At 30.6% G+C, this 24,382-nt stretch overlaps 1 protein-coding gene across 1 annotated transcript in view; it reads right to left on the minus strand.

Moving 5' to 3' along the window:
- LOC142317826 (growth/differentiation factor 10-like) overlaps positions 1–4,072 on the minus strand; it is a 94,514-nt gene extending 90,442 nt beyond the window's left edge. The window contains exon 1 of the mRNA XM_075354377.1: positions 3,823–4,072. Within this exon, the coding sequence (XP_075210492.1) occupies positions 3,823–4,072 (250 nt within the window). The remainder of the gene's footprint in view (positions 1–3,822) is intronic.
- Between the last annotated feature and the right edge of the window lie 20,310 nt (positions 4,073–24,382).

The raw sequence follows: 24,382 nt of genomic DNA on the forward strand, positions 1-24,382 counted from the left end.
TAAAGTTCTTATCCATTTTGGGTATTGACTGAGAATAAAGTATTGCTTATCGATTATCTAACTGACAAAATAATATGTTGTGTACTATTATTTTTTTTTTTGTAATTTCATTAAAAAAATCTGATGTAGATACCAAATGACTTCCTTGTACGCCTATTAAATTACACCTACCACTTTCATTTTAAATGAAAAGTACGTAAAATTTTATTTCATTAATAACTTCTGATATTTTTTCATTTATTTATTTTTTTTCATTGTTATTATTGAATTATTATTTATTGTAAAGATATTTTTTACAATCAAAGATTAATAATTATTAATAAATCAATATATTTAAATTTAAAAAAATGTTAAAAAAAGGAAATGAAGTTGGATTCGAACCGATGTACCTTCCCCTTGTAAGATCCAAATATTTCATTAATTAAAATTTTATTTGGCTCTAACTCTGGAACCAATGAAAACAATTACCACTTATGATATATATTTGAAAAGCTTTCAATGAGGGCTTATTACTGCAGTTAAGAAAAAGTCCAAAATCCAAATGTTTTTGATTTTGCGCTTTTTTGACACTTTTGGCCCAGTCGATTGCAATCAAAAGGGGAAGTGCACAACTAGATGTTACAACAGTCCTAAATCCAAAATTTCAACATGCTACGGCTAATAGTTTTTGAGTTATGCGAGATACATACATACGTACAGACGTCACACCGAAACTAATCAAAATGGATTCGGAGATGGTCAAAATGGATATTTTCGTTAAAATCTGAAAACCGAAATTTTTCGCGATTACAATACTTCCTTTACTTCGTACAAGGAAGTAAAAACGCAAATAAATTCTGAAATAGTTCCGCAAGGCTATTAAAGTTTTTTTTTTAATTCTTTATTATTAATACATTTAAGTTCAAATTCTTTGAATTTAAGAATCTAAAATATTAATTCCAACGGTCTTATAAAAGTATTAATGGTTTTCTAGGCTATTAAATATGGTATTCTGTTACACAAAACTATCTTATACTGCCTTACAAACAGCTGTGAGCCCGGTTGGAAATAAATAGCCACAATTAATAGGTCAAATTTAAAATTGATCAGATTTAAATCGATAGTTACGATAACAGTAATATCGATTGAATCCAAATAACATATGAATCAAATAAAATTAAAATTGACCGTATTTCGATCTGTAGCTTCACGAAACGGTTGAATACTAAGTCGTGGATACCGGTGTTCTTTGGTGGTTGGGTTTCAATTAATCTCAGGATTGGTCGACCTGAAACTGTACAAGACTACACTTTATTTACATTCATACATATCATCCTCATTCATCCTCTAAAGTAATACCTTATGATGGTTCCGGAAACTAAACAGAAAAAGAGAACTTCACGAAACAGTGAATAACAGCTGATCACAGATGATCAAAATCATCATGTTAGATTTCTTGTAATAACCATTTAACCGAGATTAGTTAGTCAAACATGTATTAGTACATTAAAATCTTTACTTATCTGTTGGTGCAACGGGTAAAAAAATGTACGGGAGTAAAATTTACGATTCACAAAAGAAAATATACTTCTTTATTTTATAATAAGAGCCAAATTATTGTTGCGATGAAATACAAAGAGATTATTTTAACATTACTTTTCTTAAATCTAAAAATATTACATCTGTTTAAATTTAGTTATAATCTACCTCACTATTCTGCGAATTAAAACAAGTAAAACCACAGATCTGTTTTCCAGAGCCAAAAGTCCGGATGTTCTTCTAGCATCACAACTCAAATATTTGGAAATTTTCTGGGAACTTCGCAAGGTGCCGGCATTAGTTCGAACAAAGTTAGATAAAGCGTTAACGAGATAAGGGGTGATTTATACACACCCTTTAAAAGTTTATTATAAAAATATTAATGTAATTTAAGAGCAAAAAGTGTCTTATTACACAACTGTCATATCTACTCGAATGTAACATTTTTTATCGAACAGAAAAATGAAATGCAAGAAACAAAGAGTAGAATCCAAATAAACTAATTTATTACCATATTATACGTAAATAGTTTACTTATAAAGTTTTTTTCATTAAGACAAAATATAAGTCTATTTTTAACGGTAAAGTTTATAGATTTCTTAATTTAAATCAAATTTAATATAAAATTAAATAATTAATAGATTTAAAAAACTACTATTTGTAATAACAATATGTTAAAAAAGTTACTGATCTTATAAAACAGATTTAATAATTAATTATCTCGTTATAAAAGAAATTATTATAAACAGTAAACATAAAACAACTTTCCTTAAGTCGTGCTCCAAAAATTAAAGAAAGGTATGATTTCAAAATAAAAAGGTACGTAGTCACCCTCTAATTTTAATTAAATGTAATAAAGCAATTCGTCATAGAATGATTATTCTTGAGCCGGCATAAAATTAGCGATAACCTGATGAAACACAAAATATTGTACGATATCAGTTTCTGCAATCCATTTATAGGAAAAATTCCGAGATAAAATACCTTACAAAGCATTCGAATTCGTTAAAAAATAACGTTATACTCGTACGATTCGGTTTTTTCGGAATGTCGACTTTTTATGAAATATAAAATTTTAATTTACTCTTGCATATTTTATCATTTTACTCAGAATTCGGCTTGAAAAACGTGTCTTCATGCGGAAATTTGCACGCATTTTTAATTTGTTCCTATTAGCATGCACTAGCCGCATTTCAGGAACCCAAGAGTACTCTTAGAAAAGATTAGGACAGATTTTTCTGCAATAAACAGGTACATTCGCGATCTGTCTGATAATAAGTGATCAATTTAAAATTTTCTTGCAAATGGGTTTTTAAAAAAAATTACGATCTATCTTTGTCTTCCTCTAACGTGCCGAGAATTTACCGTAAATATTTCTTAAAAAGACAGGAGTTACGTTAAAAAAGTTTATCGTTATCAGTGTCCTTAAAGTGTCTCGTATCTGCACAAATTATCAGATCGTTCTACTGCCAGCAAATATAATTTCTGTAATTTGATTTTAAAAACAGTGAATTAAATGACAGCGGCTGAAGCCGTGTTTAATTTAGGTTTCCGTAGATCACATACGTTAAGAACACTGGATTGAAGAAGTCTCACCTCATGCAGCTAGCGTGCCGTGAGACTGTTTTTTTGACTAATTACCATTGAATGCCTTCTTAAAGGCATTGAATGCCTTCTTAAAGGTAAATAAAGGCAAACACTTTAAGCAATGAAAAGTATTTAAACAGCTAGCTGTTAATAAATTACAAAAGAAGTCGCTGTAACAAGCCTTTCTGAAGTAAAATTTTAATCGTGTATCAGTTTTTTCTGTAATATGACGTATTGTTTTCCCATCTTAGTTTTCAGTTTCAAAACAAAAAACAGTTCGGATTTGTTAACAGTGTAATTTTTTCAATATCTTTATTACTGGAGGAAGCAGTTGCCTCCTCGAAGGATCGTATTTTTTTTTTAAATCGCCTAATTTTTATCGCTTAATTGATATAACAGACTTTAAAAAAACTAAAAATAATTTCACCTTCTATTCAATTATTTTATATTATTATTTTATAAGTAATCTGTAAAATTCTTTTATGCATTTAATTAATGGCAAAATGATAAATAATAGGAGATTTTCTTCATTGCATTTGTTAATATCTGTTTTATTTTTTCTGTTAGTTACAGATTAGTTATTCTTATTAGACATTTATACTTAGTTTACGACAATTTAAAAGACTAATATTTTTTTTAATTAATTCCACAACCAAATACAAATAAAAAAAATTATGGTTTGTTCCAAATTTAAAAACTTCATAAAAAATTGTTTACCTTTGATCGGTAGAATGTTTCGTACTGTATCGGGAACGTCGAAATGTTTGCCTTTTCCTGAAACGTATTTATGATAAAGAGCTAACATATGTTTCGGTGGAGAAATCGCCCTTATATTATGACCATTTGGGGGATGCAAACCGAGTACTTCCATGAACACCTCCTGCACAGCTGCCTGCATTTCACCGGCTCTACCGAGTCCAAGTACTGCATCCAGAATTACAAAAATAATAACCGTCGGTATGATCATTTTAAAAATTTTTTTTAATTAGACAACTGACTACACCATACAATAATGTCACTGCCTCGCGCTGTGCACGCCGATCCAACTACTCGATGTTAGTAGATCTGCGGGAGCAACACCCTCGCAGTAACCACCTTCAGTAAGAACTGAACGTAACTCAGTGACGGACGCGCACCTTATTGGTTTCGTGAAAGAGCCAATGGGAGGAATCCTATCCACTACCCTCCTTATCTTCTTTTTTTTTACAATGCTATATCTTGCTTATATAATTATCTGCGCTTGTTAATTACCATGCAACAGCAATAACATTCAGTTGTGTCATGTATCGACTTGTAAATAGAAATATCTAATAAGCTGTTACAATAAAAAAGTATAAGTCGGACGCGATATATCCGGCCGGAATCAGAAACTAATTTTAGTAATAATTTTTCTAAAAATACAATCAATTTTATTAAGTAATTTTTATTAAGATATCTATGTTGTAATATTATAAATTTAAATTATAAAACTCCATTCTGTCATTCGAATTAAACGAAGCTTTAACAGAAAATTAATTCCTTATTCTCTTTTCATCTCGTTTTTGGTACATATTAGGAAAATCCTGTATAGGGTAGTGATGCTAAAAACATTTTAGCTATTACTCCTCAAAACCTAAAAAAATTACAATTAATACTTAGTAACCTCTCGGTAAAACAGTATAACAGAAATTTTAACTGCACAAGCCGTTAGTCTATATTGATAGACTTCTCTTTCGATTGTTGTCACTCCAGTTTCTGTAGACATATTACTCTGGCCGTGGTCTTCGTTTGGATAACTTTTTTTTTTTAGTGTTTTATTAGAGAAAAGAATTGTCGTGAAATGTCATATGAAACTTGGAAAAACCGCTACTGAAACATATATTTTATTAAAAAAAAAATTATATGGCAATGAATGTTTATCACGTGCACGGGATTTTGAGTGGTTTAAGCGTTTCCAAGATGGTCGAGAAGACGTTGAAGATGATGTTCGCCCGGGTCGCTTTCCACGTCAAAAACGGATAAAAATATTGAAAAAATGGTAATTTGATCCGATCTGCCCGTCGGTTATCTGTTCTTGTCTTTTATTCAAGGTTCTTGTCAACTCCGTGAAATAATAAGAAAAACAACCCGAATTATGGAAGAACAAGTCATGGGTTCTTCATCAGAACAACGCGCCGGCTCACACTGCATTGTCAAGACGTTTCTAGCCAAGTAGAACATCGCAGTGTTAGACCACCCGCCTTACTCGCCTGACCTGCACGATGTGACTTTTATCTGTTCCACAAGGTCAAATCTGTATTAAAAAGAACAAGATCTCTGGCCGTTGAAGCTGTGAAAGAAAAAGTGGCACGCGTCATGAAAGAGCTCGCAGAAGAAGACTTCCGGCACTATTTCTAACGATGAAAAATTTGCATGGAACGTTATAGGGATAGAGGAGGTAAATGTATTGAAGGGGATAATAACTAAATATGTATAAATTTAAAATAAAATATTTTACAGCATTAATCTCGTTATTTAATAGCCACACCTCGTATTGATCGTGTGTATGCATACGAACACTGCTCGTTTCAATCTGATCGGTTTGAACTATCAGTCCGAAAAAACAGCCAAACTGTCCGTCCATATGGTGTCTTACAAAAGAAGAGGAACAGAAACGAATTAGCTTTTGTTCTAATAACAATCTTTCGGCTGGTGCTTTCCTTTCAAATCTTCGAAAGATTAATTTCAGCGGTGGTTAAAACTTTGGGATTTTAGTGTGTTGTTTAGTTCTTTTTTTATATTTGTTTATAAAAGTTATTCATGAAATAACTTTTTTTTTTCATCTGCTTATGCAAGATGTAAAGTATGTGACAACAAAAGTGAACGTTCCACATCCAGTTATCAATGAAGAGATTGTACAGTAAGTTATTTGAAATGTGGATTATCTCATCTGATGATTAGCCACATGGTTTTGTTTAAATTAGTCTTATCGTCTGAAAAAATGAAATTGTAAAAGTTACTTTAGCCCTTGGAAACTAAATATCCATTTCTTAAGAGTTAACCCTTGGAAATTTTTGAATGAAAACTATGTAAAGACTCTCTTTGCAAAGCTAGCCAAACCGATAACCCTGCACTTTAAACCATAATATCGCTAAGAATTAAGAGTATCTAAGATTAAAAAAAAAACCATAAAATTGCTGTAAATTTCATTCCATTAAACAGAGGCTTGTTTAAATAGGTTTGAACTTAGAGTCGAATTAAAATCTGTTTCATACCCGATGCAGATCAGCTTGTTTGAATCATGATCGTTTGTTCTCCTGAAATTATGAGAAATAGTGACGAAATTCCAAGAGAGAAGACAAAATGTATTGAAGAAATTCGAGCAGATTATAAATCTGAACAATATAAATAATATCTACAATTAAGGTAATCAACATAGAGAGATCTGTTTTCAAAAAGATGAAGAAAGGCTTGTTTCATCGAGTTTTGTGTACCATAGCACCAGCGATTAAGCTAAGTTTTATTTTTCCCTAACACATATAAATAACTAATATTCTGTTTGATTTTTCTGTAGTACGGTATTTCTAGTCGGTTAATTTACTACAGAGAAAAACTAGAGTATTCGACTAGAAACCTTGAAAATCACGGGTAACTCCACGATTAGTGCGCATCTTTCTCTTCTATCGTACACTCGATTTTCATTTATTATAGCTTAAATTTTATTTTGAAGTTTAAAAGATTCTTAAAATATGTTACAGAAGGCTGAATATTGTACGTTCTGTATTTTATGCTTAAAAGCTTAAAACATTGTATAGAAGGCGTTAACCTACTTACTATGTCTAGTGAAGTAATCATCACTCCCGACTCGATAGAAGAAATAGTAGAATATTAAACTTCATTATTTTTTTACGTAGTTTATCAGAATTGTGTACTTAATAACTTTCACTGATGAAATTTTATTTTTACCGTTTACCTTGGAAAAATTAAAATCTATCAGTTCGTTTCTTCGGTAACCGAATCCCTCCCAACAGGTTACAGGAACCTTTTCAGTCAGTCTCATCCGTACAAATTTGACCCATATTCCAAACGTTACAAATACAAGCATTCAACTACTGTAAAAAGTACAAAAATCTAAAAGTAAAAATATCTTTTATCACGGTTTTAAACTGAGCTCTACCGCATCGCAGAACAGCTTCATAAGAGATTTTCAGCAATAGTTAAATTTTCATATAATACGGGACATTTCCATGGGAATATATAATTACGAACAAAAAAATGAGGAATCCGTTTTTATAATGATATATTTTAGCATGAAACAAAAAAAAATCAGACGTACTTTTGAATGAACTATACTATGTCTTGAATATTTTGTTTTCATTTTTTCCCACGAAATCGCAAATCAGAAGTAGATATTTTACATCGTAGAAGTTCTTTCAGGTTTTTGTAACGAGGCTGAACTATGTAGCAAGAAATAATTATCATTTGCAACATTTAGTTCGAAATCATACTAGGATTTCTTATTATAATTAATATATTAATCGTTGGCAGATATACTTACATCTTAAGTATATTCGAATTCATACGCTTTTACAAACAATATGGATCTATTTCTCTAATCATAGAAATCCCTTAATCCCTCGTAGTGAATAATAGTTATCTTAGATTTCATTACAAAATCTTATTATTTTGAAAAAAATAAGATTTACTCGAAATAATTAATAATAAGTAGTTTCTGATAATGTATTTAATGATCTTATTTATCACATAACTAATGATAAACATTTAATTTCTAAAGAGTTACGGTCGAACAAAAAATAATACAAAACCGAAGTAAGACTATGAGATAATATTAAATTTGTAACTTCAAACAGTAAATTAAGTTTGTTGATTTCAATCAGTCGAGAGAGAAATATTTGAATAAGCGATCCTTTTAGGCATCTGGTCGTGTAAGCGAGGGTGAAAATGTGAATGCAGATGAGGGATAAAGCACGATGTGTCGTCACAAGCAGACTGGACGAAAGCCAGGCTCTTATAAAGGGCTGGGAGTTTGAGAGTTTTGAGGAGTCAGCGATATTCAGTTATATCATTAGGAGATCTGTACGGTATATAGATATGCCAATAGAAGATGCTGCGCAGCGTAAGAAGAAAAATAAGGAGACTGTTCCTGACGTGTAGTCGATAGAGCGTTCGTCGCTCCTCAACAAAGCAATTGTAAATTGCAAGCTCCAATTGTTGTAGGAATACGACTCCATAACATTTTATTATTATTTATCTACTTTTATAAAAAAAAAGAATTCTTTTGCTTCTTTTCTAGTCGATTGAAGAAACAAAATTAAACGATTGATTGATTAAATCAAAGACTTAAAAGACACAAAATAAAAATAATACAATATTTGTTATTACACACACACACACACACACACACACACACACACACACACACACACACACACACACATACACACAAATATATATATATATATGTAATAACAAAAAATAATATATATATATATATGTCCCTTAATAGGCACAGTATTGAATCGGTTTAAAGTGGTCGTTAGTCATCTAACATATATGTGTGTGTGTGTTTGTGTGTAATAATAACGCTAGTATTTATTATTTTTATTTAATTTCATCGACGACATCCCGAAAAGCGCATAAGAAAGTTTATTAAAAATATCCCCATGCCAAAAAATTAATAAATTTACAAAGAAACTTATAAAAGTTTTAAGGCTTAGAATTGCTTTCTATACCTTCAATCTCGTCATGAATTTAAAATAAAAAACAAGTCAGTCGGTGTAGCAGAAAAAAAAATTGGGCTGTATGTTTCTTTAAACTGAAACCTTTTTAGGTAAATTTCATAAGAAAGCCACCTATTGCAATGGGTACCATGGTCCGACTTCCGAAAAATTTCGAATTATCTTCGCGTTTCACATCTCCCAGACCCCCAAAACAACCGTCAGTTATAAAGTTTATATGTATATATATATATATATATATATATATATATATATTTCACTTTCTTGTGGACACGATAACTGCCGTAATTTTGCGCCAATCACTCTCAGTGTGATACATAAAATAAAACGACCCAAAATCTCGGTCGAGTTCGTTAATGGGCAAAATCGGACCTTGGGGTGGAAATGGGCAGGCTTTTTCGAAAAAACAAAATATCGTTATAACTTTCTTATTAAGTAAAATAACGAATTCGTTTAAAGTTCCTACTATTCTTTGGATAAGGGCCTAAAACTTATTTCAGTAAAGTTTTTTGATATCACCCACCCACCATTGGCCCAGAGGGTGGGAAAAATGTGATTTCAAAGACAAAACAAAATCAACCTCCCTTAATAGGCACAGTATCGAATCGGTTTAAAGTGATCGTTAGTCATCTAACATTACCTAAAACATTTGTCTGAAACAATTTTTGATATGATCAACCCTTACGACAAGGGATGACCAAAATGTTGCTGGAATTGTAAGAAGATGGGGCTTGTTGTATGCTAAACATGGAAAACTTTTTTTACATGCAACCATTGTCGTTTGAGTAAATTTGAAGTTTTTCTTAACTTTAAGGTGGAAATCTTTTTTATCCCCTATTTAGCACCGGTAAAATCTATCTCCGCCTTCCAGCTAGCCGAACGGGATTTTTTTATAATCATACTATAAATAACATAAGAACGTTTCTAATACAATAAGTATTAACTGTTTATAATTAAATTAAAAATATTTCTCTGAAACAATTAAAATACATAACAAAACCCATGGATATAAACAGTTTATTATCCCTGGATGGATTTGATTTATCATTAACAGGATTCTTTGAAAATGCTTTTAATGATCGGTTTAAAAATTGTCTTTTAAAACTATTTCATTGAAGAATAACTTCTTTCATTACATCCAAAATTTGTATTCTATCTACCTATATACCTGAATCCTATTATAAATGATACAAAAAGAGCAAAATAAACTGTCTTCCCAACAGTTTAAGAAATTAAAAATGTGAATAATAAATTTAACTGTACGCAATTACAAACGAAATTAATAAAAAATAGCTCATTATGTTCTTGTTTATAATTAATTATAGGCATTAAAAATCCATCAACTTGTACTTTAGACAACCGCAGCTAAACGTTTTGTATATTTTGATCGATAACAGTAGGTTTTTGAAATCTGACGACAAGTAACGATACCGTTGTATTATGAATTATACATGAGACCGTAATCATTTGCTCTTCGCAGTAAATTATTATCTTACGTACTGTGTATTAAAAACAGCAGTAATATCATCCCAACCCCGTAGACGGGGTTGGGATGGGGTTGACTACCCGTCACAAGGCGGGTAGACACCCGCCTTGTGACGCTTCCGGTCGCCCCCCCTCCCAGTTCCTAGCCCTGATGGGCTTTAACGGGAGTCGTCTTTCGCCCTCTAACTTTTTACATCTCACAGTAATAAGCTAGGCCTCGTTTGGATGCCACCGATGTAAATACCTCGGTAGGCATTTACATCGGTGATTTTCAAACTCAGCTTTTGCCTTCACTGTAGGCCTCGTCCGGACATCTTGAATGTTCTACTTCATTGCCCTGTAACTAGCTAACCGAGTTCGCGGAAGCACGAACCCCGCGCCTAGTTCTATTTTAACTGACCCACTTTCTTGTAAATGTCTCAGATTCAAAGCAAATTTAAAAACAGCATATCACTAAAAATGTTCGCAACAACGAAAATTTAGTCCTAGTTCCCTTAGTGAACTCAACTTCAGTTCATACCCCTAACATGGTTAATTTACGGACTCCGATCTGGTCTACAAGAGAGACCAACAGAGTCTCAAGACAGACATGGAGAGGCGGACAGATCTCCTACTCCCACTCAGCTCCATCGCAGAGCCCTGCGTGACATTTACTTTCTTCTACCATCGTCGAAATGCCGCTCCACCTCACGGCTGCGTGGGATCCATGCCCTCGGCAGTGCAGTCGCCATCCCACCGACGGTGTCGTTTGTTCATTCAAAACTGCCCTCGTCAAAACGGCGCTACACCTCACGGCTGTACCCACGGTAACCCATACCCTCGGCAGTGCAGTCGCCGTTCCGCCAACAGTTAACAATCAAAATAATCACCACAAATTTTATCTAACTGTGGCTTGATGCCAAACGCCTACCTCCGGCCAATCAATTGCCCTGGCGGTCCCTAGCCACTCGGGGTGCTACTCTACTATACCCCTTCAGCCTTCCTGCCCAGGGCGAGGTAACGGAGGAAACCAGCCACAATAGTCCATTCTCTGTGAGTCTTCCAGTTGACTTGCAGATCAAAGAAGGAATCCACTCTCTCGAGTTCCCTAACAATTCTGGTTCAGTCTCGTACCGGGGACAAACATAAAGGACATGGTCCACAATGTCATCGACCTTACAAACCGGGCACAAGCCGGAGTCAACCAAACCAAACCTAGCCAAACTATTCCTAAAGGCACCATGTCCTGAAAGGAACTGATTTGTATACCGATTAGAGGAAACCCACCTATTTGCTAAGTTCCCTAACATTTGGAAAAATACCATGCGTGTATCGACCAGTAGAAGAATCGTTCCACCTAGCTTGCCAAGAGTCAAAACCTTGGTCTTCAATTTTCTTGCATATGCCCAGAAGTAAGAAGGCCTCCCTTCTTAGAAAGATACCGCTTGCTACGTTCCGCAGCTAAAATATCAATGGGTTTGATACCAGCGATCATAGAGACTGCCTCTCTCGAGACAGTTCTGTAGCCACTGACAACAGCTAACAATAGAAGACGCTGGGCTCGCAATAGAATGTCCCTATAGCATTGGAATTGTAAACGATGAGCCCAGACGGGCGCAGCGTACAACATTATGACCTCACAGACACCTTTATAAAGAATGCACATGGTACGATAATTCAACCCCCAATCGGGATGAATACCCCTACGGACACCAAAGAAGGCATCGATGGCCTTCCTTGCAACAAACTGAAGGTGCTACTTGAATTGAAGCCTCTCATCAAGGATGACACCCAGATATTTCTAAACGGTGACATACCTATTCGGGGAACGGGTATTGGACATAACCGCGGATCCATCACGACCCGCGGGTGACGGCTCGCGGTTAGACGACCTTTAAGAAGCATCATAGTGGTTTTCTTCGCACTCAGCAGTAATATCAGTTAAAATAACCATAGTATATCGCTAGAAAACTCCATCACCAAACATTTAGCTAAAATTTCTACAGATGTTTATTAATCGGCAAGCTGAAGTAATCGTTTCTCACGCGGGTAATTATTAAATTTGTAAGCTCCTATCTTTCTTTTTTTGTTCTTTTGAGCTCAAGAAAAAAAAATTGTGTATCTGCAAATCAATATGCATTTTGTTCTTGAGCCAATTAAAAATTCAATCGCGGGGATTGTACGAATTGCCGTTAAGGTTTTGTCACTCACACTCTTTTTTTTTTAACAATTCCAACAAAACAAAAATAATTAAAATACAAAATCGTTTATTCCAGTTTCATTCTATTAAGGATGGTTTAAAGGAAAAATTATAATTCATTTTTATAGAATCTTGTTGTCGGGATCCGTTCCTAATGTTTATTTTTCAAACGTGTTAAAAATGTTAAAAAGATTTAGAATTTGTGCTTATCTTTTTTCACCACTGTTTTGGATTACATACTGCATAATCACGTACTAACACATTACCACTTCGTTAGTCTTAGTCCACCACCTGATTCCTGATATTATTATGTTAGTTTGATATTTTTCCTTTAATAAACCATTCATTTTTATTTGTATGTGTCAACTATTTCTTTTTTATTAAAGAACAAGCTAAAGAGAAACCCCTTTTGAAAATTATTAACATACCTTTAAATATTTTTCAAAGGTAACCTTAACGTTGTCATTTTCTCGAATTGCTTTCGACAGTAAAGTTCTTATTTTACTAAAGTCTTTTTGCACTTTTTAAAAGAAAACCAACCCTTTTTAAAGGAATAAAGAAAACTGCATATTTTTAACAATAAATGTTACTTATTCTTTTTGACAGTTGAGGTCTAAAATACCGTAATTTGCACACAAATAAGTCCGAATATTATTCTTAGGTAAATATGTAAAAATATTGTACTAAAGTGTTAATCGTACTCTCAAGATCTGTAATTGAAATTGCAAAAAAGCATTTTTCAGTTTATCTTTTTTCTAAAGAATGATAGAAGTTTAAAAATTTATAGAAGAATAAGTATGAAAAATTCTAAAATCGGAGTTTAAGGTAAATAAAACATCCACCTTTTAAAGAAGAGACTATTGGCTCTTAGCAACCTACATACTTGCAAATTCCTGAAATATAGAATTTCTGGAGTCATCTAAGTGAGGATATGTTAGTTCTCACCTTAAACCAAAGAAGATAATTCTGAATTCAAAAAACAAAGTACAACTCTATAAGTGTGTGTTCTTTGGGCACACAAATTTTAAATAATAAAATAATCTTTAAAACATAAGTAACATTGCTTTATTTTTTTTTATTATTATTACTTGAAGTTTCCATGTTAAATTCCTATTCATCAACAATCCTAAATATTTAATTATAAATTAGCTATCTAATTATATGCAGTTTGTAAATTGATTGGTACGCAAAAGTTTCCCAATGGTAGATGGAAAATGCTGCTTTTTCTGGAAGCATATCAAAATACATATATTTTGATATGCTTCCAGAAGAATCACTATCTATCTTATATGATTTATAGCGAAAAATTTGTTAAAAAAATGTATTTATTTAAAATAAAAATGTAACCGCTTGACCATATTAATGATTTACCTATCATTTTATAAAAGAGTATGACACCACATTGATAGGAAATATAAAATTGGTTAAATGAAATTACAACAAAACTTCTTAAAAAACTAATTCTTTACTTCATTGAATTACCAGTAAGTAAAGTAACTGATGTGTTGATAAATTGAGTACTTCAACAGCTTTGAGTAAGTTATGTATATGGTTTTTGTGATTTTTGTATAACTATCATCAAACTGTACAACAATCTGAATTATAAAATTATTAATGAACTTGGTAACAAAAATATTTACTTCAGTAGGAGAAACAATCACCTTTCTCATTGGTTAGGCACTGTTAAGTGAATGAGGAAAGAATTGGAAGAAAATTCAGGAAAAGTATTTGCTAGGAAAGAAACTGTATTAATAAAGTTATTCTCTACAAATACATTTTTTTGGTAAACTGAAAGTATATATGTCTGTAATATTCATTAAAGCCCTGACTTGTTTCCTTGAATTTAGATTATCAGTTGTTTTTATTTATTTTTAAGTACTATTTATTTTGTACTGGAGAAAGACTCCCAACTTCCATGTAGCTTTTAATAATTTATTTTTATTGAATATTTACATGTTTAGAAATATATGTATATACTATTTTAACATACTACATCTGTTGATGCAAATGTTTAGAAAAATCCATGAATCAGATTTCTGTTGACAGTAGGTTGGTGGAATCTTTTTTATCCAATCATCATTTCATTTCTTGCTTTTTTCTTTTCTTTTGACTTCTTTTTCATCTTCTGATTAGAACAGCTTGCTGTGAAGTACAATGCTTGTGTTTTACAATGCTGGAAAAGGATAGAAATCTCAAAAAAAAGTCATCATGTTCATGTGAGCTATCAAAAATCCACCTGCTACACATTTGTAATACTTTAAACAGTTGTGAATATTGTTTTAGATTATCCTTGTGAAATATAAAAACATTCTTCCAAATATTAAGAGAGTTATGCAGTGAAAATTCTCACTACTTTATTTCTATTTTGCCTCCAGAACCACTGTAAGGTATTCAGAGGATGAATGAGGATAATGTGTATGAATGTAAATTAAGTCTAGTCTTGTACAGTCTCAGGTCAACCACTCCTGAGATGTGTGGTTAATTGAAACCCAACCACCAAAAAACACCAGTATCCACGAACTAGTATACAAATCCGTATAACAGTAACTGCCTTTACTAGGATTTGAACTTTAGAATTCTCAAAATCAGCTGATTTGCAATCATGAGAACCACTAATAGACCAAGCTGATGGGTCAGTGAAAATGCTCAAAACCTTTTCAGCTGCAAAGACAAGACCTGGCTTGCAAAGATGCAATTTCTTTGTTAACTCAACCACCAGAAGCAGAACAAACATCAGTTTCATGATTAATCATCATTTGAACTTATAAAAACCTTTAAGTTTTTTGTGAAATTCTATTAGTGCTACCCATTTTTGTCACAAAAAACTGGTTGCTACTCTTCCTTTGTACAGATATAATAGTTGTAATTAATGTTGAACTACATAGTTTATGACAAGATAGAAGTTTAGCATGAAAACTAGTTCTATCTGTCATCAAGATCTTAACTATGCCAGCTAAGAATCACTATACACAGTATGACACCAGCAAGTCAGAAATTTTATTTAGTTACTTAGCCTTTCCCTCGCAGTTAATGAATATTATAAAATGTGAATAAACATAAACACAATTTAAATTCTGTAGTGATGACACATTTCATTTCTTGTAGGTTTTATAAGACTGAAATCACAGATAAATCACAAATACACTGCCTAAACATTGAGATGGCAGGAACAGAAAAGCTTGCTTAGTGTACTCCAAAAATAGAATTCTGGGTTAAAATCAATTGAAAGATGTTTATGAACCTATCATGGAATACCTCAAGGAATACTAGAAAACTATACATCTGACTACCAACTTGCGTTTACCTCCTGTACCTTGCCTTGTGCATCAATCATTTCTTTCTCCAAGAGTTGTTGATCATGCTGGCAATATTTTTTTTGTATAACTCTACATGGTAAATTTTGTTCAACCAATGTCTTTCTAATCGTATTAATACATCATTTTTGTTATTATTATAATTTTTTTATATGAATTTGGGAATGATTTTAAATTATTATATGTAGTCAAACAGTATTTTGATATAAATAATATATTGTTACTAAACAATAAACTGAAAAAATCCATCAATGCTTTAATTTTGGAAAAGCAATGAACACACTAAATTTGATGAAAAATATGTACCACAAAAACACCTGGCAATAATAATTATGTTTTTGCTAATCTATAATTTTTAATATTACTTATGTCAATATTACTAATATCTAATTTTGCTACATAATTTGACTCATTTTTTCTTATGCAAATGAACCACTCTTTTTCAATTTAGTCAAAAATGAAATGGTTTATTTACTGTATTAGTTTTTTTTTTTTTTACTAAAATAAAAAATTATTAAAATTTTACCTACATTCTAATAACATCAGTGTATTTCCTTTTTTCTTAAAAAAAAATCCATATTCCATACCCATATTTATTTTTTTATAGAAACATTACTAGAATTAACCTTGAACCGGTTACTACCAATATGCAGTTTTACCGAATAGCTGATTTCTACAAGAAAAAGAAAACTCATCTTAGAATAAAATCCAATATAAAATGGTCATTTCTTTTACCAATATATTTATTAATTGTATTTTCATGTCTGTATTGTGTGGAAATTTAAATGCTATAAGTGTACCACTGCTAAAAGTCTGATAGACTCCAAAATAAGTCCTACCTCTGTTTTTTCCATTAATAACAACAATGTAGTTGACCATGTTAGATTCTCAGAAAAGGTTTTTTATAATACAGTATTTTCCATCAGTTATACTCTGCTCATTATCTTCTTGTTGCTTTACCATAGCTTTTATATAAAATATTATTTGTAAAAATATTTTTTCTGGGGTTAAGTTTTTAGGTTTTATCTTCTTTATTTTAATCTGCTTTGCTTGGAAGTGACTCCCATCTTGTTCTCCAGTATATTTAAATCTTGTGATTCCTTGCTTATATATATGATTTACTTGTGCATAAATTGTTTCATGCATTAAAACACTATTTAGAACATTTTAAATTCTAATCACAATTGTCCTTTTTTTAACTACAGTTTTTAATCTAACTTTCTCATTAAAAGGGAAAATTTTTGTTCTTTAATTATTTTTGGATTCGTTGTCTTTAAGGAATTAACATTTAAGTTGTAATAACCCAGTCAAGTTCTAATAACCTAATAATAGGTAAAATAAGAGTATTCTTGATTTGAAGTGACTATTTTTTATGGGGGAGAGTTAAGATTAGGTTGCACAAAAAGCCTGAAAATATTATTTACTTTAAAAGTATTTTTAACTGATTAAAATTAAATGTGATTTTTAGTAGTTAAGATTAATTATAAAAAAAACTGTTATTAAGAAGATCAAATTATAAAGCTTAATAAGAAAATAATAATACAAAAGAATGTGGCAAATTGAATTCTTATAGAGATTTCTAACCATCCAACAGGATGTAGATAAGATTTTTAAGTGACTGATAAATAATAAAATGAACCTGAATCTTGATAAAACTGTTTTAATGATCTGTACTAGCAAGACGATATTGCTAATTAAATACCAATACAGGATAGCTACACAATAAATATGAAGTGTAGAAGCAATCTGTGACTGAGACTTGAAGGTAATCCTTCAAGTTTTTATTTACTCATATAAACAACATAACTCCAAAGTACAAATGATTCTTGGGCAGCTCCTTTGAGTGAGTAAACTTTGTAGCAACTTAATATCATCCAATACCACTACTACATCATTATTAGATCAGTATTGGAATACTGTTCTGTAATTAGGAATTATAATGGAGTGGTTACTGAGAGCAAGGCTGTATAAAGGAAGTTCCTTTAGAATTTATGACAGAATAACATTCAAATAATAGAATGTAATATTTTTATTATCATGTCCTTCTAGTCAAGGAAAAAAATGCCAAATTATAATCTTCATTTTTAAAGCAATACATGGACTTACCAATATTAACATCTCTGGTGTAACAGTATTCCACATATGAATACAACAAAATACAATATTTCCAATGACTAGATGGTACTTTTCAAGATGTCCGCAGGCGATTTGTAGTTAATCAGTTAGTTGCTGTAATTAGTCAGTTAGTTGTTAGATAGCACCACTGAAAGGAAAAAATAAATTAACATTACAATCTAGCAATATAATAAATAAATTTATATAAATTACTAAATAAATAAATATGATATATATATATATATAAAAATTTATATAATAAATAAATCTAAAAGTAGCTAACCTTGACTAGCGAGCGTAGGTTAAGTTTGGTTAGATTATATTTATTTATTATATAAAGTTAGATTATAATTTTAGTTTCTCCTTTCAATGGAGCCATCTAACAACTAACTGACTAAGTACAGCAAATAACTAACTACAGATCACGTTTTTCTGTAAGCATCTTCTTGAAAAGTACAGACTAGTTACACTGAAACAATTTGATTATTGACAATGAAGTGTGTGTTCAATGGAGATCTCAATTCCATTAAAAGAAATTTGGACATTTCTTCTTATGAGGATTCTATTAAAACTAAATGTAATGGATCTTGCTTCAGCTGGAATATACAAGAATTTTTATTTGTATAACAAAAACACTGAACAAAGAAAAATGTATGTTGTGGATAATTATGTACATTAAAATTTTTTTAAAATAATTTGCTATCACACTTGGCATTAGATTTAGGTCAAAATTTAGTTTGTGATCTTTTATATTTTTAAAGTCATCTTTTTAGACAAAGTACAAAGTTATGTTCTGATTTGATTGACTTAATACATTTTTGCATATAACTTTTTTTAATTTTAGACTAATTTTTTAGTAGCTTCCATGTTTCCCAATAGATTAATAAGGTTTCTTTCAATGTTTTACTGCACTTGCTTCTCTTACATAAGTTAGGTTTTCCTTTCTTTCCTGTTTGGATTAGGTATTTTTAAGAAGATTGGGATGGCTGATTGGTAGTGGGATGAAGAAGTAAAGAAACCATAAAAATAGAAATCATTGTTATCATTTCTCATCCTCTGGCCTCATTCTATTATGAAAATATCGGTACTGTAAGATTGCTTCAGTTTAGTTATCTGACGATTGCTTCATTAATCCCTACCCTCACATTTTTCCATTCGATATATTTTGTTTTTATTTTTATTAAAATAAGATGAATTAATTCCTTCACCAAGGTTTTTTTAATTTAGATTTAAATTTTAGAAAATTATAGAAACCTTAGATAAAATTCCTTAAACATTCCAAACTGTTTCTTACATATTGCAAATTTAATTAAAGTTTATTTAAAAGGTTTACAAGTGGAAAACATTTATTAGAAGAAATTCTGTATTAATAAACTTAAAACATTAGCTGAATCTATATTTATATATTTTCAACTCCTAGCTATTTTGACTCTTTTCAAAAGGAATTTGTTATTGATAATAAAAACAGAATTAGATTACAATAACTAAACAACGTTCAAGAAAAAGAAAAAAATCATAAGAAAGAACATCAGTTTTCTGAAAGTAGTCAGACTAATAATAGTAATAATATGAAGTTGGCAATCAGCTGAATAACTGTTCGTCCAAAAAAGTAAAAGATTTGAAAAACTGAAAATGTAAGAAATAAACTAATGACAGGCATCAGAAGAAAGTGGATCAGTTAACAAGACCAAAATCACAAAAGTTGTTTTTAGTCATTTCCTATATTCACAACAGTAGCTGAATATTTAACTGGCTTACTGAAAAAGTGATAGAACTGAAAATTCTGGTAATAACTAAACTCTGCAGTAAACTTCCTGAATATAACATAACCACATTATTATAAAACATCTGAGGCCTGATTTATGGCCTAGGGTACCCTTGTTTATCTTTTTTGTTTCATTAAGATGCTATAACTCTAGTGATATGATAACATAGGCTGAGAGGAAAAAATTCATGGAGAAGAGTGTGGTTTCTGTGATCAATTGATAAAAATAATAACATTAGGTTTTATATCAAAATATAAAAAAGCTAAGAACTAAAGAAAATTTATTTTTGGTGTCATTTTTGAAAAGCTCTTATTCACTCAGCTGTAACTGAGACATTTTTTTGTCAAATAATAATTTGAATACTTTTTTCTTGTCAATACATATATTGTATGATTTAAGTTAATAGGAGCTTTACCTCTTCTAATAATACAGTTGGAGAAAGAATGCCTTCTCTTGCAGCACTCAGTGTACAAGAAGGCCTGATCTTGTCCTAACAGAAGAATGTGTTTGCATGGAAATTAAGATGTGTGATTATATTAACTTATCTATCAGTTATAATTATTGATTATTGCCTGAAAAATTAAAAAAGTGTTTTGTTAAGTTGGAAAGTAAGTTAGATAATTTAATACAAAGCAAAGTATCAGGTGGCTTTAATGCATCATTAATCAATGCTTAGATTGAGTATAAGAAGTCTTTCACTTCTACGTTAAAATAAAATTTGAAGCTGTCTTTGACCTTTCTAGGCTCAACTCCCTCAACTCAGTATGCTGCAATTAAACAGCATGTTTCTGAACATGAGAAATCAATTTTGGACTTTATATTCTCAAATGTTGTGACTATGGTTGGTTTGAAGACTTTATTAAATAATATCTGACATTCCTCGCCTGAGAGTGTCAATAGTTTCTACTGGAATAGTTAATTTTAATGCTGAGTCTTGTAGATATTATTACAAATGAACTGATTTTCTTGATTTGTATAAGGCTGTGAAATCTGTAGACTAGGAAACAGTTTATAATTTGAAGGATACTGCAGACACTGCAACAACTTTAAATAGAGTCTTTAAAAAGTTTATTGATTACAGAATACCTTTGAAAAAAAGAGTAGACCAAGAATATGTCTGCAGTTGATGACTAAGTAAAACAATATGTTGATTTATAAAATATACAGCTGTGCAGACTGGTACTGTTTATGTACATTCACAGTAAGTACCAATGATGTCATATCAGTCAGTTGCTAATGAACATTATTCTCATGAACTTTACCATGTATTTCTACGTGCAGTGATTAGATAATAAATGACAACAGTAGACAAGGAAAATACCAGTATTGTAATTTCAGTGATACATACGGACTGGTTTTTTAAGTATGGCTTCGCTCTCACATTTAATCCTCACTTGCCAGCCTTTAATTTACAGACTGCTATTCCCCATAATAATGTAAGTATTATGGGAACATAGACTATTTATTATCTTACATAGAACCAAAAAAAGAGATTGTTTGGCTTGTAATAATAACAATAATAATTGACTTTATTAATCATACAAGAAAATATATTACAATAAAAAAATAACATTACATCTTACAATTAGGCAATATTCAAGGTCCTTGGACCGTCAGGGGTAGACAGTAAACACATAAAAGATAACTTCAGGAATATAATACTCAAAAAAATACAAAACAAAATTAAAGGTAAGTGTATATATAAAGTAATTAAAGTGAAATTTTACATGAAAGTAATAAAAACAAAAAGATATATTAGAAATTATATTCTGGAATCAAACAGAAATTATAATTCCAAGCACCATTACAAAATTGATTCACAAATGTCTATCTAGTTATTACCATTTTAATAGTCCTTTAATTCACAAAAACTTAAGGTACCTTTTTAAAATATTTCAACTGAAATTCTTTTAATACCAGACACACTGCAATAAAATAGAAGATATCTTCCTCCCTCCACCCCCCTTCCCATTACATAACACACAATTTAGATTACTGATGTAGAAAAAATTATCCAGATTAATTAATTCAGATCTTACTTTGAAAAGCCAGTAAACTATTGAAGACTTTTTATCGCTATATATACAAAACCATTATTAAAGCTCAGTTCCTTGTGTAGCACAACTGCCTGATAACAATTACAAACACCTAAATTCAATCTTACTTCTAACTCCCCAGTTAGTATCGCCCACTTTCAAATTTTCAACCATATAAAGTATCAGGAATATCTAATAATTTATGCAAATTTTCTCATTCGTTATGCAAGTAAATCTTCCTGATAAATGATTCTGTAATTAATGAATTAGGATATCTCATTGATGGTAAGTGAATACATCTTTTAATAAATTTTAAGTGTAGTTTTAATGTATATAAAAATATAGTTTGTAATTTGGGTTCAAGACATATACTATATTCAGGGGTGTAGTTTGGTAGAATAAATATTTTCTTAATGAAAAACTTTTGTACTATTTCTAATGTATCATAAATTTTATAATCCCAGGCTTGAGTCACATAACAGATTATAGACTTACAAACACCATTAAATACTTGAATTTTTTTTACAAGTGGAATTTTTTTTCAAAATTACATTACTAAAGGCATTTAACACAAATTTAACAGTTGAAAGTTTTTCTTTAAAGTGCTCTCTTTAATGATAATTTTATGGACAGATGTGTATTAATGACTTCAATTTGAAGTTCTTGAAACCATCACTATTCATCTTCTGCTGATTTTTCTCAGTTTTGAAAAACAGCAATTTTTGATTAATAACATTTACTTCTAAATTTCACATTAGACAATACTCTTCCATCACGTTAACATCTTCTGCAAAGAAAGTCTATCAGAAATCAATATCAACCTGCATATGACAACAATTTTGTCACTGTATTTCTAATTTTTATTTTTATTTCACCTAAAATATGTCAATGATGTTGTCACTGACATCATTCACAAGTAGAAAGAACAGAAGAAGATTTAATATGTATATCCTTATTTTACTTTGATACATGTTTCAAAATTTTCATTTACCTCCTCTGAATTCTAAACCGTGAATTGGCAAACATATTCCTAAAAAAAAAAAATAGTCTTGGAGGAGATAACCAGTTTTGACAATTTATACTGTAAAGCATGCCAATCTACGCAGTCAAATTCTGTAGTTAATCAACAAAAAAATCTAATGACTTTTGCCTCTTCACATTTAATTTAATTTTAATAATAATTATTAAGGTGTGAATATTATTATCCATGTCATAAGACTTCCTAAAGCCAGTCTTCAATACATTTTTCCTATAAGTAATTTCAATAGAAGACCAGCAAATAGTTTCTCTACAGTATTATTAAAAGATATTCCTGTATAATTAGATACCACACTCAGATCTATTATTTTGTGCAAGTTAAATATAGTTTTTCGAACATGGCACCATTTCGTATAACAACTATTATACATAATTTTAAAACAGCTTACCAAATTCCAATTTGATTTCGTCAAGCACTTTTGACTATTCTGCCTTCAAGAGGAATATAATTATGACTAACATATATAAAACTATAATCTTACATAATTAAATTATATATATATATATATATATATATATATAAATATATATATAAAACTACTGATCGTCATTATTTAAAATTCATCAAAAGTTAAAGTTTTAAGTCTAGGTGACTACATTCATTTTGTAATAGTCTCTTTCAATTGTTATCTCTCAATTGTAATAAATAACAATTGAGGGACTATTACAATATGGACATAGTCACTTAGACTTAAAACTTTAACTTTTGATGAATTTAAAAAAATGACTATCAATTGATATATATATATATATATAAAATTCATCAAAAGTTAATAGTATAATAAGTTATATATATAATTTAATTATGTAAGATTATAGTTTTATATATGTTATTCATAATTATACTCCTCTTGAAGATGGCAGAATAGCTGAAAGCACTCGCGGAAATCAAATTGGAATTTGGTAAGTTGTTTTAAAATGATATATAAAAGTTAAATATAATCAACTGAAACATTCAGGCACAATAATTGTTTCATAAATTTTATTATACATACTTATTAATTTTTGTAACAAGGCATCAGGCACATTTTTTAAAAAATTCATATGTTATTCTATCATACCCAGGAGCTTTATTGACTTTCATAACTTTAAGAATACCAGGCACCTAAAACCTCATTTAGTACTTGTGTGTAACATACTTTATATGAAGTGACTTTTGGAATTTTCTCCCAAATAACACATCCAATCAGCTACTGAAATACTATTATCAATTAAAAACATTTTATTTTTAACTCCAGACCAGCTTCCAAAAATCACCTGAATCTCTAACTTCCTTAAGGCAGTTAGTACAGTCTTCCCAGTACGTTTTCTTGTTCTCCTCATATATTTTCTTGTAACGCTCATTATTCATCAAACTTTTACTTTTAATGGCAGCCAAAACATATAGTTGTAGTTCTTCTGTATAGTTGTTACAAGCAATAAATCTCCTTTCTGCTATTATAACATTTAAAATTAAACCAGTTTTTTTTTAAACACTAAATTATTGATGCCAAAATTTTGTTTAATTGTAGTTTAAAATAATATCAGTTATGCATCTTATATCCTAAAGAGGGTCATTTACCCAGTGTTTTATCTTGTCCCGTCGGTTTTATTTTATCCTGATAAGAATTCTTTTGCATGAATAATT

Source organism: Lycorma delicatula, chromosome 1, assembly GCF_047948215.1.
Source record: "Lycorma delicatula isolate Av1 chromosome 1, ASM4794821v1, whole genome shotgun sequence".
NCBI classification, from domain to species: domain Eukaryota; kingdom Metazoa; phylum Arthropoda; class Insecta; order Hemiptera; family Fulgoridae; genus Lycorma; species Lycorma delicatula.